General features: G+C 41.8%; 1 protein-coding gene across 11 annotated transcripts in view; it reads right to left on the minus strand.

Moving 5' to 3' along the window:
• The window catches only part of LOC140195095 (LIM and calponin homology domains-containing protein 1-like), a 384,102-nt gene that overhangs the window by 69,354 nt on the left and 293,908 nt on the right, over window positions 1-20,840 (minus strand). For 8 of the 11 annotated variants that reach the window (XM_072252807.1, XM_072252805.1, XM_072252801.1 and 5 more), the window contains 2 exons: window positions 7,063-7,356; window positions 3,387-3,422 (listed from right to left, as the gene is read on the minus strand). In XM_072252807.1, the coding sequence (XP_072108908.1) occupies window positions 3,387-3,422; window positions 7,063-7,356 (330 nt within the window). The remainder of the gene's footprint in view (window positions 1-3,386; window positions 3,423-7,062; window positions 7,357-20,840) is intronic. The other 3 variants (XM_072252808.1, XM_072252799.1, XM_072252809.1) reach the window with 2 other exon arrangements.

Here is a 20,840-nt window from a genome sequence, read left to right on the forward strand (position 1 = left end):
CACCATTCAGAGCCCCTAACAGTCCTGAGGCAATACTTCATCTGCAAGCCTTTTGGGGTCATCTACTGTATCCAGTGTTTCTAGTGTGGCCTCCTCTACTTCAGTGAGATCTGGCGCAGTTTAGGGAACTGCTACGTTGAGCACTTTCGCTCCATTGCTCCATCCACAACAGGCAGGATTTCCTGACGACCAACCACTTTAACACCACTCCCCATTCCCATTCTGACATGTCAGCCTGTGGTCTCCTCTACTGCCACCATGTGGCCACCCTCAGGCTGGAGAAGCAACACCTTATATGCTGCTTGGGTAGCCTCCAACCCGCTGGCATGAACATTGACTTCTGTCCCTTTCCCCTTCTTTTCCATTCCCCATTCTGGCTTGCCTCTTACCCCTTCTCTTCTTCTCACTTGCCTATCACCTTCCCCGGTGTCCCTCCTCCTGCCCTTTCTCCCAAACTCCACTCTCCTCTCCTGTCAGGTTCCTTCTTACCTTTTCCACCAATCACTTCCATGCTTCTCACTTCAACCTCTCTCCCCCACCCACCAACCTTCCCCCTCACCCGGCTTCACCTATCACCTTCCAGTTTGTACTTCTTCTTCTCCCTGATTTTCCTGTCCCATGAAGGGTCTTGGCCTGAAACATCGACTCTTTATTTCTCTTCATGGATGCTGTCTGACCTGCTGAGTTCCTCCGACATTTTGCGCGTGTTTCCCAGCACTTGACCTGCCCAGACCATTGCATTACAAGTACTCATCTAAACGCTTCCAACAGCATCTGTCTCCATCATCTCATTGAGCAGTGAGTTTCTGGTTTTAACCACTGTCTGGATCAAAAACATTCCCTAAATCCTTTCGAAATCTTCTACCACTTACCTTAAATTTTTACCTCTTGGTAAGGGGGAAAGTTTCTCGCAATCTACCAATCTATGCCCTTCAAAATTGGCTTCAGTTGGGTTATGACATTTTGTGTTGCTTAAGGAGCATGATTAACCATTAAAAAGAGAAAAGTGATTCAAAATGTCATGCTCAAGAATTCACTCTTAAATGTAATGATGGGAAGTGCGTGACACATTTCTATAGTACATTATTCTCAGGCAAAATATATGGAATGCATGTATTCCAGGATTTGGGATTATGCATCATCAAATCAATGTGAATTGAGGATCAAGGACATTCTGATTAGACTGATTCAAAGGCTGGGCAACGTTAAGTGTACGTGAGTGTATGAAGTTTAACTATCACACGGCATAGGAAGAAACAAAGAACTCTCCCACCACGTCTGCACCATGGTGCCCATCTGTCTGTATAAATTCCTATCCCTAGATTGCCTGCCTGTTCATAAGTCTCTCTAAATACCCCTTAAGCACCATTATCACATCAGCTCCTACTACCCCCTTTCCCTAGCAGCATGTTCCAGACATTTACCGCACACTGTGTAAAAAACATGTCTTGTAAGTCTCTTTTAAACTTTCCCTCCTCACCTTCAACCCAGGCCCTGTAATAGTTGACATTCCACCTTGGGGAAAAAAGACTCTGACTTTCTACCCTATCTATGCCTCTCATGTACTGCTTTCAGTTTGCCCTCAGCTTTAAAGCACCAGAGAAAACAGTCCAACTTTGCTTCTAACATCTCAGCAGCCTTCCGATAGCTTGTGGACTGGAAGTGCACACAATACTCCCATTCCTCCATTAGTTGTCATCCATCACAGGAGTTGAATAAATTGAAGTCTGAAGTCCTGCTCATTAATTAAGCATTCAGCATAAATTATCCCACCTATGCTCGGGTTTTATTTTAGAGAATCATTTTCATGCTGCCTGCACTTATTTCGGGAGAAATTTTTTGTAGCTCCTTTATTTCTTATTTCACCTAGTGAAATAGTAAATGTGGTTGTAAAATCTATGATAGTAACCTCAGATTCTTATATGTTTTGCTAAATAATGTACTGGCAAACCTTAATCAGATTATATTTTATTGCCAGCTGCTTATTATAACATCTGTAGAGCTATTTTAGTTGGGGAACATCTGAAAGCACTTCGTAGGGTAATTTGATTGAGAGACAGGAAAGAACCAAGAAATGAAAACTAAAGGAAAATAGGACAGAGATACAAAATACTTCCTTTTTCTGTTTTATTAGTTTTTTGTTGGATATAGTGTCAAAATCAATTCGAATAATTTGAAAGCAAACCTCAACAAATGGTATTCAGGATCACATTGCTCCAAACTGAATGATTACTCTTTCTAAGAGTCACCTTTTTCATTTAGCACACTGTCAATGTGTTTGCTCCTGAGCTGACCCATTCACCTGGCAGATTCATGCTGTGCCTTGAATACTTCACTGAAACATACATGAAGATGTAAGCAGCCACTTTCTACGGCTGCTGGCAAAAGCTTGGAGCATCAAATTCAACTTAATTTGAAGTTAATTCTGAACATCAAACAATATGTTGGCATGCAAAATACCATTAACCAAATTCACGTGCAACAGCAGAGAACAGTTGCTCAGAAATGAGTCTTTATGGACTAGTTGTCACAATCCGAAACTTTACCCCTACTACATCAAGATTCTATTCCACCATCCACTCTTCCACTATCCACCCCCTCACTTATCCCTTGCATCTCCAACACAAGGTAAACGACAATCCTTTTTTCAATAGCTTATGCTAGCTTTTTAGTGGAGCCATTCAATTAATTCCACTCCTCTATGCAATTCTCCTGGACCTGGAGCCCAACTCTGTTATAAAGTACATTATAATTCTGTTTTGAAAGTTTTTCAATGGATTATTAAGAACATATATTATTTCATATTTGGCAAGATGCAAGTATGAAACAGAAAATGTTCCATTTGCGTGGGAGTTACATAAACCCAGCCAAAGAACTACAAAGCAATCCAGATGCTTTTGTTCCTAATTGCTTCCCTCCCACCAACATCACTAAAGCTTAATTGCATCCACTCACCCACCCTGTCAAAAGCCATCCCTAGCCTTTCCATCCTTCTAGGGTATTCTGTTTTCATTATGAAATAAGTTGGTGTTATGCATTCAAATATGTTCTACAAAGGATTTTAAAATGTGGATATGGAGACTACACATGGACATTTATTTCACAATGATCTAATAGCAACTGGTAGGCATTAAGCACTCCAATTTGAAAATATCACTCCTTATTCCACGCTTCTTAAATCTGGTTCCGCTTTAATGAGTGGGATTTCACCTGTTTCTTATACAAAGAGTTGCTGTTAGTAAGCGCTGCTCCATATTACTGCACATAGTCAAAGCAGTTAGTCACGCACACCTAAATGAATACGTTATTCTTGGTGGTTTAATAAGCAGTTGTGAATATTGATCAAGCCATGCAGTTCCTTATTTTAAATTCAAGGTTCCACTTACCCTGCATCATCAGACAGGGCTACTGTGGGACTGTATCTACAGGACCAAATATAAAGAACACAGAATATTTACAATAAAAAATGAGAAAGTGCACACGATTGAGAATATCAAAAGCCCACATTGATAATTTCCTTACAGAACAGGTGTGTAATGATCATTGGTCCGGAGAAACTTCAGTTCCAAATACAATTGTTTCCTGACATTCTCAATACACAATTTATTGCAATTTACAATGTCACTCAATTAAAAGGAATAGCCTAATTACTGTATAATTTACTAAATAAATCCAAAGAAGACATCTGAAATATTTTCCCAATCATATTTCTTTTTTTTTTGGGAACAGCTACTCCTAATTAGAGATAAATACATCTTCATTAGTTCAGCAAAACCCCTAAGTTTCTGTAAATATTAATAGTAGCTACTTGGTAACACTCAAACAAGTTTCAAGTGTTTTATGTTTAGGTTTCCCTGCCCAATCTATCTATTCAAAGAATTTCTAACAGTAAAGAATGAATGAGAGGAGATCTTATAGAAACATCTAAAATTATGAAAATGATAGATAAGATAGAGGCAGGGAAGTTCTTTCCACTGGTAGGTGAGATGAGAACTAGTGGACATAGCCTCAAGATTCGGGAGAGTAGATTTAGGACAGAGATGAAGAAGAACTGCTTTTCCCAGAGAGTGGTGAATCTGTGGAATTCTCTGCCCAATGAAGCAGTGGAGGCTACCTCAGTAAATATATTTAAGACAAGGTTGGATAGGTTTTTGCAAAGTAGGGGAATTAAGGGTTATGGCGAAAAGGCAAGTAGGTGGGGAGGAATCCATGGCTAGATCAGCCAAGATCTTGTTGAATAGCAGAGCAGGCTCAACCGGCCAGATAGCCTACTCCTGCTCCTATTTCTTATGTTCTTAAACACAATTTTAAACATTTTTTCCCTTACTTTTAAACTATGAGACCATAAGGTATAAGAGCAATGGCCCATTGAGTCTGTTCTGCAGGTTGATCAAGACTGATTTATTATCCATTCAAGCCATTCTCCTGCATTCTCTCTATAACCTTTGATGCCATTAGAAATTGAGAACCTATCGACATCTGGTTTAAATATATCCAATGACTTGGCCTCCACAGCAATCTGTGGCAATGAATTCCACAGATTCACTGCCCTCTGGCTAAAGAAATTCCACCTCATCTGTTCTAAACGGATAGATATCCTTTTATTCTGAGGTTATGCTCTCTGATCCAAGACTCTCCCACTATTGGAAACATCCTCTCTGCATCCACTCTATCTAGGCCTTTTAATATTCAGTAGAATTTCAATGAAACTGCCCCCCCCCCCCATTCTTCTAAACTCCAGCAAGTACAGGCCCAGAGCCATTAAATGATTTTTGATCCAATATTATACCATTAAAGTTAGAGATTAAATTATTGTTCAATAAGTGATTTATAATCAGTTTCAAATGCTAGTTTACTGGACAAATGGATGACCACATTCTTAAGGGTGATATGTCCTGGCTGGTATATCATGTAGAAAAATTGGAACGCAAGAATCTGGCCTGCTGAGTAACATCTCAGTTAGATGTTTCAGGAATTTAGCAAACCCAACCAAGCTGCCAAAACAATCATCACACTGAAATCTTAATTTTGTCCCCTTAGCCACTACCTGTCATGCTGAGCGCTTTCAACATTTTTTTTACATTTGGACAAAATTCTATTTGACAGCAGAATAAGTGGACTACATAATATAGGAAAGGGCATTAGACATTTACGTGCAATGATGTATTTCAGACACATTGCTATGGACTTGGGGAAAGATACAAACAAAAGAGAGGAAAGGAATGTTGGAGGACTGCCCACCCTTTGCCAAATCAAATGATTTCAAAAAGGTATTTGCATGAATAATAATAATCACTCTGCTCTGGGATATACAGGGAAAACAAATAAATAAAAATATTTGAGCTTGACTGTATACTGCCTATTTTGGCTCATTAAATTTTAAACACACAGAAGCCAATTTTTCATTTCGACTCATTGTGCTTATATTTAATTAGTGCAAATTTTAATTTACTATTGCATTATGGATTTATTTTGCACATCTCCAAAACTTGACTTCCAAGTGTATTTCGTAATCTTATAACACCATGAATTCCAAGACACCAAGAATTCAATGATAAAGATCAGATAAAACTGAAGCCCTTGGGTTATATTTCCAAAGGCACATTTCAAACGATTTGACTATATTTAGAAAAGATTAAGACTTTGTTATTTTAGAGAAAATGTTACATTATTAATGTGCAATTTTTCATAATTTAGGGAAGAATTAAATAAATTAAACACAGCAAAGTAATGGATAACTTAAAATTACAACAGTGATATTCCTAACAAATATTGCAAATATCAGATCCTTTTGGAATGATTCAGCAATAAGCAAACAGGTAAAACAAACAAATGGAAAGAGAGTACAATTTCAGTTCCTGCATTCAAAATATTTGTCATGGAAATTTTTACTAATGTCACAAAACAATAAAGAATGAATTCAAGAAATTAAATATGTTGTTTAGTTCAGAGACACGACATAAAATTGCACAGAACAGTATAACGCAACCAACATAGTTGTCATCCCATCCACTACCTGTCACATTCAGTTTCTCCATCTACAGTAATTTGTCAAGATTTCTTTAACAGTAGTTCCCAAACTGACACCTTCTATCAGTATTCAAAGAAGAAAGCAACAGGCACTTTGGAATCTGTTCTCATCAAATCACACATCATTCTGATTTGGAAATATATTACCTTACTTCATTGTTGAGTCATATCTTCTCCATATGGATTACAGCAATTCTGAAAGACAGCTCACCACCAGCTGTTCTGGGCCATTTAATGAATGTATAATGATAGATATACAGTATAGCCCAACTTTAGAAAATAAGTTTGTCTGAATCAAAACATTTCCTTTTTACCAAAAAATTCTACCTGGTCTCATTCCCTTTCAGCACACTGCATTAAAATATCTCTGTAAATAACATATCCCCTATGAATAAAGCCATTTGTCAGGTGACATTAACTCACACCTGTGACCTATTATTCAACTAAAATACAAATGGTTCCACTGATATGCCCATTATCCCTCAACAGGATAAAATAGTGTCTGCAATAACAAATCTCTCATAATTCATTACTATCGTTCACTTTCAGAAATTATAATTTGAAGATGTTGGATTTTGAATTCCCTTATTGTTGCATTTAGAAGATGAGCAGCACCCCCCTTTTCAGGTGTTAGTAAAGGGGTAACCTTTTTTTAAAACAAATGGTGTAATATCAGGTTAAAATAACGATGCCAAGCAATGAAAATTATAACAGTTCTAGGACAAATCATAGCCCCCCTTCTGCACAAAATGCGTGTTAAGACTTACTTACTACATGAAAAATTGACTTTTCATTGATATCAAAAGGATATGAAACAAGTTTCAATAATGCAATTCAACAGCCAAGGTGTCAGACTAATCAAGATGAAGTTAAGCAAATGTTAACTACTTGCAGCATTCCCACACAAAGAATTAGATGGTTTTAAGTGTATTTCAGACTCTAGCAGCACAGCAAACTGTCAGGCTATAAACAAAATAAGTAGCTCACGTCCACAGAAATTCATCCTTGGATATTTTTCCTTTCTTTACTTACTGCTCAGGTTCTTTATTAATTCCACCCAATGTCTGGCCTTGCTGTGAACTGGGGACTGGGAGAAATTTATTGAAGGCAGCACTGCCCTGTTTGGAGGTGGCTCTTATCCGGCGATTCAACATGTCATCTTTCTCTGCATCTGGGCTTCGCTCGTCTTCCTTTTCAGCTTCCTCGCTGGGATCCTGAATGCTTTCGTTTATAGTTACAGTGTGGGCAACCAGGACAGGAGAGGGGCTCCTTCGATAATACTCAGCTGTGCAAATATCACTAAGGACAGTTTCTTCAGGTTTACTGCTAGGGAAGAAGAGGTAAATTAGGCAGAGAAGGAAAGACCCAACTAATAAAAAATGAGGTAACAACACAATTTACAAGATGGTTAGATGAGACCCAAAATTATGTCACGTTTACAAATGATAATTTTAAAGCTTCTGAAAATAATTTGAAAATATTAGGTTATGCTTTTGGAAGTATTTGGAAGCTTAGGTTGGAAAGTAATTGCAGCAGCAGCCTGCCCCTGGTGGCAGTGGGCTACACATCGGTTTAGCACCACCTACATTTATATCCACAGCACCAGGCAAACCTTCAGCAGCGTGGCAGTGCTGTAGATACACCTGGGGGCCAATGTGGTTAGAAAAGCCCGAGCAGGTGGACACCTGCTGGCAGCATTGGTCTCTCTGCCATGATTCAGAAGTGCGGAGGCTGCCCACAATCTTCAGGATCACCTCCAGTGCTTTCACACACGCAGCTTGGCTTGAGGAAGCAGGAAGGTGGTGGGGTGCAGAGGTGGCCGCAAGGTTCCTTTCTACCCACACAGCTTCATAGGCTGACAAAGCTCATTTGTCCGGAGTGCTAAAATGAGCCCCCTATCTACGTGCAGTTTGAGAGCTTGTTCCCCCTGAAACCAACAATCAGCTGCAGCCAAACCCTCCCACAGGTGCTGCACCAGCTCAAAGTCAATCCAGGGGCCCCAGGACCCATTGAACTTGGCAAGGTTGTACGATGCACCAAAAGTTTCTCTCCCCTCTCTTCCTCTGTAGCACAGTAAATCAGGTGCTGGTTATCTGTTGACGTGATACTAAATCAGCTTTTACGGCTGAAAGTCTTGCTTGAGTTTAGCTGGCCACGCTGGGTAAATGCAGTAATGGAGTGGAAGGCTGAGCGGCTGGCTCCCTCGGGAATGTAAACACGTCATACTGCATCTCTTCTAGGTCAAGAGAGCAGCAGCAGTCCACTTCTGGGCCCTCACATATCCAGCCTTCCTTTGATCAGTTGTAGCTTCTTTGCAGACACAAGAGATTACAGATGTTGGAACGTAAAGCAACAACCTGCTAGAGGAACTCAGTGGTCCTCGATGCAGGGTTTTGACCTGGACATCGACAGTTCCTTTCCTCCCACTGATGCTGCCTGATGTGCTCCCTTCCTCCAGCAGATTTCTTACAGTTCCTTTGTACTCTGGCACATCCAAATGGTCTCCAGCTGCGGCCTCCAGCCACTGGCTTTCCCACTCAAAAGCCTGTCAATTTTGACCAACTCTTAGACAGGAACTGTGAGAAAGATTACTCATCTCTTGTCATTAAATTCAACAGGACTATTAGACCCCAACGCTGCCAGATTTCCCCACATTACCAAGACTCCTGCTGAATAAATATTAGGCCAAATGAGTGTAGCATCTGATCTCCTGCCAGAGCATACATTCCTTTGAAATTGACCAATTCCAATGATCCTCAGTACAGAATGAATGCAGAAACAAATGGAGATGCAGCACAAAAGGAGCAGGAGAAAACACAAACAAAAACTCTTCAACGACCAGCCAGGGAGAGTAAAAGAAACGCATGGTGGTCTAAATTTGTATCTTTTGGTTTTGTGAGAATACAACTGGTTTAATTGAGCGGAGGCTGAACTATTCCACAGTCACTGTCACACTCAGTTCTCCATATAAGGGAAATATTTTTTATTATTATCCAGAATGTAATTGAGGTTAGTGGGTGCTATGTAACTACAAATGACATTCAGTACATGGAGACCTGCTGATTGATTACATAAGTATTACTTTCCTACTCCTGCACTGCACTCTGTTATACCAAGACTAGGTCATTGTTAGCTTCATATTCTGAAATATCAATTTTCACTAAGTTACCATGTGGTGAATGATTGAATCAGAATCAGTTTAATATCAATAGCATATTTTGTGAAATTTGTTGCTTTGTGGCATCAGTACATTGTGATACATAATAATAATAATAAATAAAACTATAAATTACAACAAGTATATGCAAAGATATAAATTAAATAGCGCAAAAAGAGAACAAAAAAGAGCAATGTCATGTTCATGGGTTCATTGTCCATTCAGAAATCTGATGTCAGAGGAGAAGAAGCTATTCCTGAAACATTGAATTATCAGGAAAATTAGGGGAGTCTTGACCCAAAGAGAGGGCAGCAGAGATGACTTAGTGGTGAGAGATCATTTTAATAATAAACTGCAAAATAACAAACCGCAAGGGGCTATAAAACAAGAGGGAACTGATACTTAACATGACAAGGCAACAAGGTAACTGAAGGCTTGAAGCAACTGGATGAGGCTGGTTGGGGTTTTGTATGACAGAACGAGGACTGTGGATGAGAGATGGGTTTAAATAGGCTGCAGGTGATGCGTTGGAAATGAGTGGCAGGGGACTTCTGCTAGCTGGATGGAGCCTGCATGCACAGGTCTGACAAGACACCCCCTCCTACGGCCAGCACCAGATGGCCAAAGGCAATCGGGATGGGTCTGGTGGAACTTGACAATGAGCAATGGATCCAAGATGTAACTGGATGGCACCAAAGATCTCTCCTCTGGGCTGTATTCTCAGCTATGCAGATCCCATCCAAGACGACATGAATCCATCAACCAGTGAACTGTGTACACTGGACCACCTTCCACCATCCTTGGTTCTGGAGGTTCAGGTCAGTTGGGTTGAGCGGTCTATGGACAATGGGGTTGATGCAGTGCACATGGAAGGTAGGTGTGATCCTGAGGGATAGTGGCAGCTGGAGATGGTAAGTGACTGGGTTGATGTAATGTGTAATCTTAAAGAGACCAACAAACTGGGACCAGAGCTTACAGGAGTTGGTGTGCAGGGGCAGATTTCCGGAGGTGGACAACCAGATAGTGTCCAGAGTCTGAATTAGTCTGGCTGAGCAGCGATGATGGTTAGCCTGGTGGCAGTAGGCTCGGCCGGCAGCTAGGATGGTCCTCCATGCTCTCTTCCAAACATTCTAGCAGTGGTGAACCAGGGCCCTGGTGGAAGGTCATCCATCATTGGCTCCTCACAGAGGACAATGGAGTTGGTAGACTTGAAGCACTTTAAAGGCTAACATGCCTGTGGCAGAGGAGATGTGTAAATTGTTGGACAACCCAGGCCAGAGCAGATACCTCTTCCATGTGGAAGGGTCAGAGGCAGTGAAGCATCGCAGATTCTTCTCCAATTGCTGATTGGCTCTTTATGACTGAATGTTGGTCTCCGGATGATAGTCAGTGGACAAACTTACTCAGGTGTGGGAGAAGAAGCAGAAGGCTCGCCAGAAGCAGGAGACGAATTGTAGGCCTTGGTCTGACACAAAGTCCTGAGGGAGTCTGTGGAGGAGAACTACATGTTGGAGAACCAGCCAGGTCCACCATCTCTGTGGCTGAGGGAAGTTTGGGGAGGGCAACGAAATGGGCTGACTTGGACAACCGGTCCACCATAGCCTCATCAGAATTCATAGCAATGTGGGACTATAGGTGTCAAGGGACCAGAAGGAGCCCAGGGGGTCAATGGATGATGGAATTGGACTAGGCATATGGCGGGCAGTGAGTGATAAACTGATGTACATCTGCAATTATGGAAGCCACCAGGACTGGCATCACGAAAAATAGGTCCATCATGTGCCTGGATAGCCAGTGAGGGGTGAGGGGTGGGCCCAATGGAGTGTCTCAGAGTGCTGGCATGTATATGTGGTTGTCAGGTGTGTTGACCAGAGCAGGCTCCTGCTGTAGGGCCTGGCAGGTCTGGTTCTTAAGATCCCAGATGATCAGGGTGAGGATCTGCAAAGATGAAGTAATAAGCTGGGGGTCAATCTCTGTTTTAACTGGGTCAAACTGTCGTGTCAGAGCATTTGCGTTAATGTTCTTGGAGCTGGGTCGGCAGGCAATTGTGAAGTTGAACTGCTCTAAGATTAGGGCCCGGCAACCCAAACATGGATCTGGTGGTCATCCAGATCAGGAAGAGCATGGTGCTCCCCATCAGCCAATGACTCCATTCCTCTAAGGTCCATTTAAAGGTGAGTAGCTCCCTGTCTCCTACTCCATTATGACTCTCTGTTGAGTAGAACTTCCGTGAGAAAAAGGCACAAGGGTATGTCTTCCCATCCAGTCCTCGCTGGGAGAGGATGGTCCCGGCATCCATGTCAAATACATCCACCTCTATCACAAAAGGTCTGGAAGTGTTTGGATGGTGGAGAATAGGAGCAGTAGTGACGTGCGCCTTGAACTCCTCAAAAGCGTGACCCACGGCAGCAAAGCATTTTATCTGTGAGGGACGAGAGGGACGTGAGGGACGTGAGGGAGTGGTTATTTGGCAGTAGCTCCTGATTAAACATCGGTAGAGATTGGAGAAGCCCAAGATGTGCTGTATCTGTTTGAGGAACTGCAGCCAGGGCCATTTAATGACCATGCACACTTTCTCTGGGTCCATGGTTATGCCTTGGGTTAAAGGACTTACCCAGGAAGGAAATGACTGGGTTATGTAACTAGCATTTCTCTAATTTGCAGTACAGTTGGTTTTCCAGGAGACACCGAAGCTGGCTCATTTGTATGAGTGAGCAAGGACTGTGGATGAGAGCTGGGTTTAAATAGGCTGCAGGCGATGAGTTGGAAGGTGACTCCTGTTAACACGCATAAAAAATGCTGGTGAACGCAGCAGGCCAGGCAGCATCTATAGGAAGAGGTGACTCCTGTTAGCTGGGTGGGGACTGAGAGGAGCCTGCCTGAGCAGGCCCGACATAGAAGTGTGTTATCAAGTTCCTTTACCTCTTCCTTGACTGTAACAATGAGAAGAGGGCTTGTCCTGTGTGATGAGGGTCCTAAATGATGGATCCAGCCTTTTTAAAGCATTGCCTTTGGAAGGTGTCCTGGATGCTCAGGAGGCCTTTGCCCATGATGGAGCTGGATGAGTTTACAACTTTCTTCAGCTTTTTCTGATCCTATGTAGCGGCCCCTCCATTCCAGAGGGTGATGCAACCAGTTAGAATGCTCTTTCCAGTACCTCTGTAGAAATCTGTGAGTGTCTTTGGTGACATACCGTCACTTCAAACTCATAATGAAATATAGCCGCTGTCATGCCTTCTTCATAATTGCATAAATATGCTGGGCACAGGATAGATCTTCAGAGCTGTTGACAACCAGGAACTTGAAACTGCTCACCCTTTCCAGTGCTGATCCCTCGATGAGGATTAGTAGGTGATCCCTGAATTTCCCCTTCCTGAAGTCCACAATCAATCCCATGGTCTTACTGACATTGAGTGAAAGGTTGTGGTTGCAACACCACTCAACCAGCTGATCTATCTCACTCCTGTATGCCCCCTCATCACCATCTGCAATTCTGCCAACTACAGTTGTGTCATCAGCAAATTTATAGATGGCGTTTGAGCTGTGCCTAGCCACACAGTCATGGGTGTAGAGCAGTATGCTAAGCATGTATCCTTGAGGTGTGCCTGTGTTGATTGCCATTGAGGAGTAGATGTTACTTCTGGTGAGGAATTCAAAGGTCTATAGCACCTTCTTACTTGCCAAGGCCTCTCTTAGGCACAATATACTTTCCTGTGCCCCCATAGTGTAAAAGTATGTCTACCATATGCTAACATGAGAAACTACAGGAACATGATTCTGCTTTAAATTTTTATTTGTCTTTAAACCGGGCTTACACAGTACCAGTGCGCTGCCCAGCAGTTTCAATATTAACGTGATCCTTGAAGTTGTGGTTTTTAGCAAGCGTTAAATTATCTGGTTCCAGTTGTGACAGCAAAAGCCTTAAGTCCCCATGCATAACAATGTCAAAGCGGTTTCCGATTTTTCTGAATATGAGGTTCACTGCACTGAAACCTCTTTCAACAAGGTACGAGGATGGAAATGCAATGAAGAGCAGTTTGGCTCTTCTCCAAAGAGTAAGAAACTTCGTATGACGGTATAGCCACATACCACAAAAGCTGACATTTTTGTAAAGCATTTTTGCTTCTTCAACATTCTGAATTTCGATAATTTCTTCTTGCAAGCTCTCTTCCTGTTCTTCCAGCTTGCAAAGAAATGGGTTAATTACCCAGTCCGGAATTTCCAGATTGTTCAAATCCTTGAATCAATCCTTCTTCAGTGACTGCAGGTGTAAGCAGTACTCTTGTAAATTACCATTTGTGAAACAGAGTGCCATATTTTCCATGCAAGGCAACTGTGAGAACATTCTTTTCCCAATGTTTTACTTATACATTTCCAATTTTCTGATAAAAGTGGACACTGCCCTTTTTGCCTGGATTAAATTGAAATTCTCAACCTGTAGTTTCATATTTAGAATGTTCTTTTTGTCACACAGATTGGCTGGATACGCCACATCTCCATGTAGAAGTTCAATCTTGTTTCCCAAGCTCTTGTTGACCTTGAGCAAAAATTCAACCACAGTGTCAAAAATATCAAAGACATGTTTTAAACAGCAGACTTTTGACAGCCAATGCACTTCAAGGTGAAGAAGCAAGCATTCACTCTTCATTGTTAACTTGATATAACTGGTGAAATATTCTGCTATTTAATGGAAGAGCTTTAATTTTGTTGACAGTAGATATTACAAGAGTCATACTTGAGAAGTCGCTGGCTGAGGTTTTTGGCTGCAAGATGTTGACGATAAATTACACAAAGGATTGCAAACAGACTTGGAATTTCTTTTTTCATAAACACTACTGAACCAGCATGGCGACTTGTCATGTATGCTGCTCCATCTGTTGCACAAGAAATCATGTTCCTAATTAGAATACTTTTATCCCCAATATATGTTTTCAGCTCATTGTAGATTGACTCTCCATTGATATTTGATTTTAATTTTTTACAAAAGAGAATCTCTTCACAAACTCTTCTGTTTTTGATAAACCATACTTATACCATTAACAATGCCTCATTGCCTTGGAGAGTTGACTCATCCAGGTGTATCCTAAATTCTGTTTCTTTGTAGCTCTGTGCATAGTTGATACTCAATGTCTTCACTCATTTTGTCAGTATGATTAGCTACAGAGTTATTACTTAGGGGAACTGATTTTAAAATACTGGTATCCATTTTGAGGACAGTGGTGAGCACTTCTATACAGCGGGCATTATTAATCTTTCACCAATTGTATGAGTTTTTCCACACTTAGCTATCATTTTGGAAATGTTATTAAGAAGCAACGAGACCACTATCAAGATCATTTTTAGCTTTCTTGGCAAATGATTCAAATGTACAATGCTTTTCAAATGCTTCTTTCATCTTCTAGAACTGTGTATTACCATAAGTAGCCTTTTCAGGGTGTATTTTATAGAACTGTTCTTGCAATCGTGATGGCATCATGGCTTCATTATACAGTACAGTATTACAAATAAGACATGGGGTGTCACTGATCTGACAGGAATGGAATAAAACCATACTCCAGGTATGTAATATTGTACTGACGGACTTTCTGTAGTTACTGTTTCTTAGCAGGATTAGAATTCAAGGCTTCACCACCTTCAGACTCACAGAGATCACGCCATACATATTTATCCATCATTAACGGGGCCAAATTAAAATTAAAAAATTAACACAAACTGGGAGTGCCTATCGGATGTTGATGATGGCAGCCAGTTGACACGATTGGTCAGGGCTTGTGCTTCAAGTTAGAGTGTCGCTTACTCCCACCCTAAGAATCTTGAATGCCCCCAATGACTTCTATTTCCCCTAATGCCCCCTTAGGACACATAACTGCCACATTGGGAATCACTGGTTTAAATAAATTTACGCTGTACTTTGAGGTACTCTAAGACCACCTGAGTTCACGAGAAGGACTGTATAAAAGCAACTGCTTCTGTTCCTTTCTTTCACTCAGCCTTTGCTGGCTGGGCTGGTCCTCACCAAGAACCAATTGACAATGCATACTGTATGGTACACTTCCTGCCTAATACAAGAAATATAAATACTCAACTAAGAGAAATAGCACACATTTTAACAAAGGATAATTTACTTTCTTTTTAACTTCCAATTAATTAGTATCGAGCCTAAAGAAATGCTGTTTCTAGACCCAATTCAGTGCAAAACAAAAGTCAAGCTCCATAGAGGAGACATTTGGTTGATTTGCATTCGCAGGACGTCAGGAATCCTTCTAGACCAGGGATGGCGAACCCCTGGCATATGTGCTCAAGATGACGTACACAAAAATTTTGTTGGCCTGTAGATGACCTGCAGTGCTGCCCTTTGATTCTTCAAACCTCACCCATAACACAAAGATACATAATGATTATTACAGGCAGGTGGCCACACCAGGGCCACGGGAGGCAGACAAGTGAGTCACGGTTAGGAGGGGGAAGGGGAAGAGTCAGGTAATAGAGAGTACCCCGGTGGCTGTGCCCCTTGACAATAGGTACTCCTGTTTGAGTACTGTTGGGGGGGGGACAGCTTACCTGGGAGAAGCGACAGTGGCCGTGCCTCCGGCACAGAGTCCAGCCCTGTAGCTCAGAAGGGTAGGGGAAGGAAGAGGAAGGCAGTTGTAATAGGGGACGCGATAGTAAGGGGGTCAGATAGGCAATTCTGTGGACGCAGTCCAGAGACCTGGATGGTAGCTTGCCTCCCTGGTGCCAGGGTCCGGGATATTTCTGATCACGTCCAAGATATCCTGAAGTGGGAGTGTGAGGAGCCAGAGGTCGTGGTACATATAGGTACCAATGACATAGATAGGAAAAGGGAAGAGGTCCTGAAAGGAGAATATAGGGAGTTAGGAAGGGAGTTGAGAAAAAGGACCACAAAGGTAGTAATCTCGGGATTACTGCCTGTGCCACACGACAGTGAGAGTAGGAATGCAATGAGGTGGAGGATAAATGCGTGGCTGAGGGATTGGAGCAGGGGGCAGGGATTCAAGTTTTTGGATCATTGGGACCTCTTTTGGCGCAGGTATGACCTGTTCAGAAAGGACAGGTTACACTTGAATCCTAGGGGGACCAATATCCTGGCGGGGAGATTTGCGAGGGCTACTGAGGTGACTTTCAACTAGAATGGTTGGGGGGTGGGAATCAAATTAAAGAGACTAGGAGAGAGGAGGTTAGTTCACAACAGGGGGATGGGAACAAGTGCAGAGAGACAGAGGGGTGTAAAATGAGGGTAGAAGCAAAAAGTAGTACGGTGAAAAGTAAAAGTGGCAGGCCGGCAAATCCAGGGCAAAAATCAAAAAGGGCCACTTCTCAACATAATTGTATAAGGGCTAAGAGTGTTGTAAAAGCGAGCCTGAAGGCTTTGTGTGTCAATGCAAGGAGCATTTGTAATAAGGTGGATGAATTAAAAGTGCAGATTGTTATTAATGAATATGATATATTTGGGATCACAGAGACATGGCTCCAGGGTGACCAGGGATGGGAGCTCAACATTCAGGGATATTCAATATCCAGGAGGGATAGACATGAAAGAAAAGGAGGTGGTGTAGCATTGCTGGTTAGAGAGGATATTAACGCAATAGAAAGGAAGGACATTAGCCGGGAGGATGTGGAATCGATATGGGTAGAGCTGCATAACACTAAGGGGGCAGAAAATGTTGATGGGAGTTGTGTACAGGCCACCTAACAGTAGTAGTGAGGTTGGGGATGGTATTAAACAGTAAATTAGAAATGTGCGCAATAAATGAACAGCAGTTATAATGGGTGACTTCAATCTACATATAGATTGGGTGAACCAAATTGGTAAGGGTGCTGAGGAAGAGGATTTCTTGGAATGTACGCGGGATGGTTTTTTGAACCAACTTGTCGAGGAACCATCTAGAGAGCAGGCTATTCTAGACTGGGTATTGAATAATGAGGAAGGGTTAATTAGCAATCTTGTCGTGAGAGGCCCTTTGGGTAAGAGTGACCATAATATGGTGGAATTCTTCATTAAGATGGAGAGTGACATAGTTAATTCAGAAACAAAGGTTCTGAACTTAAAGAAGGGTAACTTTAAAGGTATGAGACGTGAATTAGCTAAGATAGACTGGCAAATGACACTTAAAGGGTTGACGGTGGATATGCAATGGCAAGCATTTAAAGATCGCATGGATGAACTACAACAATTGTTCATCCCAGTTTGGCAAAAGAATAAATCAAGGAAGGTAGTGCACCCGTGGCTGACAAGGGAAATTAGGGATAGTATCAATTCCAAAGAAGAAGCATAAAAATTAGCCAGAGAAAGTGGCTCAGCCGAGGACTGGGAGAAATTCAGAATCCAGCAGAGGAGGACAAAGGGCTTAATTAGGAAGGGGAAAAAAGATTATGAGAGAAAACTGGCAGGGAACATAAAAACTGACTGTAAAAGCTTTTATAGATATGTGAAAAGAAAAAGATTGGTTAAGACAAATGTAGGTCCCCTACAGACAGAAACAGGTGAATTGATTATGGGGAGCAAGGACATGGCAGACCAATTGAATAACTACTTTGGTTCTGTCTTCACTAAGGAGGACATAAATAATCTTCCAGAAATAGTAGGGGACAGAGGGTCCAGTGAGATGGAGGAACTGAGGGAAATACATGTTAGTAGGGAAGTGGTGTTAAGTAAATTGAAGGGATTAAAGGCAGATAAATCCCCAGGGCCAAATGGTCTGCATCCCAGAGTGCTTAAGGAAGTAGCCCAAGAAATAGTGGATGCATTAGTGATAATTTTTCAAAATTCTTTAGCTTCTGCACTAGTTCCTGAAGATTGGAGGGTGGCTAATGTAACCCCACTTTTTAAAAAAGAAGGGACAGAGAAACCGGGGAATTATAGACCAGTTAGCCTGACGTCAGTGGTGGGGAAACTGCTGGAGTCAGTTATCAAAGATGTAATAACAGCACATTATGAAAGCGGTGAAATTATCAGACAAAGTCAGCATGGATTTGTGAAAGGAAAATCATGTCTGACAAATCTCATAGAATTTTTTGAGGATGTAACTAGTAGAGTGGATAGGGGAGAACCAGTGGATGTGGTATATTTGGATTTTCAAAAGGCTTTTGACAAGGTCCCACACAGGAGATTAGTGTGCAAACTTAAAACACACGGTATTGGGGGTAAGGTATTGATGTGGATAGAGAATTGGTTGGCGGACAGGAAGCAAAGAGTGGGAATAAACGGGACCTTTTCAGAATGGCAGGCAGTGACTAGTGGGGTACCGCAAGGCTCAGTGCTGGGACCCCGGTCGTTTACAATATATATTAATGACTTAGATGAGGGAATTAAATGCAGCATCTCCAAGTTTGCGGATGACACGAAGCTGGGCAGCAGTGTTAGCTGTGAGGAGAATGCTAAGAGGATGCAGGGTGACTTGGATAGGTTAGGTGAGTGGGCAAATTCATGGCAGATGCAATTTAATGTGGATAAATGTGAGGTTATCCACTTTGGTGGCAAAAACAGAAAAACAGATTATTATCTGAATGGTGGCCGATTAGGAAAAGGGGAGGTGCAACGAGACCTGGGTGTCATGATACACCAGTCATTGAAAGTGGGCATGCAGGTACAGCAGGCGGTGAAAAAGGCAAATGGTGTGCTTGCATTCATAGCAAGAGGATTTGAGTACAGGAGCAGGGAGGTACTACTGCAGTTGTACAAGGCCTTGGTGAGACCACACCTGGAGTATTGTGTGCAGTTCTGGTCCCCTCATGTGAGGGAAGACATCCTTGCCATAGAGGGAGTACAAAGAAGGTTCACCAGGTTGATTCTTGGGATGGCAGGACTTTCATATGATGAAAGACTGGATCGACTAGGCTTATACTCGTTGGAATTTAGAAGATTTAGGGGGGATCTTATTGAAACGTATAAGATCCTAAAGGGATTGGACAGGCTAGATGTAGGAAGATTGTTCCCGATGTTGGGGAAGTCCAGAACGAGGGGTCACAGTTTGAGGATAGAGGGGAAGCCTTTTAGGACCGAGATTAGGAAAAACTTCTTCACACAGAGAGTGGTGAATCTGTGGAATTCTCTGCCACAGGAAACAGTTGAGGCCAGTTCATTGGCTATATTTAAGAGGGAGTTAGATATGGCCCTTGTGGCTAAAGGAATCAGGGGGTATGGGGGGAAGGCAGGTACAGGGTTCTGAGTTGGATGATCAGCCATGATCATAATAAATGGCGGTGCAGGCTCGAAGGGCTGAATGGCCTACTCCTGCACCTATTTTCTATGTTTCTATGTTTCAATGATTATCTTTTCTGCCAAATGAAGAAGTAAATGACTTTTTTTTACAACCTGAAAGCAGTGCAATGTTTTCACAGGAAATGTCTCACACCGGTTTCAGCCAGCTAAATAGTTGCAAGAACACGTGACATTGGGTGATAGGTTTTGAAATCCTCACAGACCGGGTATAAACATTAATATTTGGATAATAAAAGTACATATGAATAGACTTACTGATAAAACCAGGGCTACATGCATGGCTCTCAAAATAACCAAATATAAGCCGGATATAAAATATTTGTCGTCATTAGTGCAGCAACAGAAAGTCTCACTGAGAGTAAAATGTGTTTATTTTCCTTTCCTTGATCTTTCATACAAAAACACTAAAGCTTATAATTTCATGTTCACATTTCTTATGTTATATAAGGTATAATAACAATACTATTTAGAAATGAGGTTAGTTTTCAATTGTCTTTTTAAAACATTCATATTGACAATTTTGAACAGCTTTTCCAAAATGCTTCATTTATTTCAATCTGTCTGTGTACATTTATTAATGAATACACACAAATGAGTAACAGGATTCATCCCTTTTTCCTAAAATTAAGTCCATAAACATTGTTTTTAATTCATTAATCAATGATAATCTCTGCTCAAAACTACTATGGCATGTGAGAAAATTTTTGAAGAAGGTTATTGCCAATCTGGACACACACTTTAACAATGGTTCACTGGCTCTGCTCTAGACACATGCTCAAAGGCCTTGGTGGTTGTAGGTTTCAGCCTGCCTTCTACCTCCCTGCTCTATAGCTGCTCACTAATTCAATGGTAGTAAGAACTGAATCCTTACTAATGGGCTCTGGTCCCTCCAGAGTGGTCCAGGCAGTGGACTTCATTGCTTGACTACATGAAAGGAAAAGCATATCACACACGAGGCAACAAGGATTACGAGATGCTCCCACCACGCCAGCTTCCGCCATTTAAATGCTTTAACTCTCCGCAGTACGGATAACTAGTGTGGCCTCTTTCAGGGCTTAGGACATTCCTGTTAATTGATATTCATGTTTTAGGCACCAAGAATTGAGAATTTAAGGAACACCTGAGCATAGGTTCAGTGCTCAATCGTAAGCCTACTAGTGTTATCACATAGTGTTTGTTTTGTGCTTTGATCCAGTTTGATTCCGTGTCTCGAACCTTGCTTCGGATACCCATACATTTGGATCTAAACCTTCCTCGTTAAGCACTCTTGTCACAGTACAATTGAGCCAACATGGAACCAGTGGAGTATTGGAGCACTTCATCTGCTGTGGCCAGCCACAGTGAGACAATTTCCAGACAGAGCCTGGATATACACAATTTCCAGTTTGCTGCTTGCCAACTATTGCAGGAGGG

This window comes from Mobula birostris, chromosome 3, assembly GCF_030028105.1.
Source record: "Mobula birostris isolate sMobBir1 chromosome 3, sMobBir1.hap1, whole genome shotgun sequence".
Taxonomy (NCBI): Eukaryota; Metazoa; Chordata; class Chondrichthyes; order Myliobatiformes; family Myliobatidae; genus Mobula; species Mobula birostris.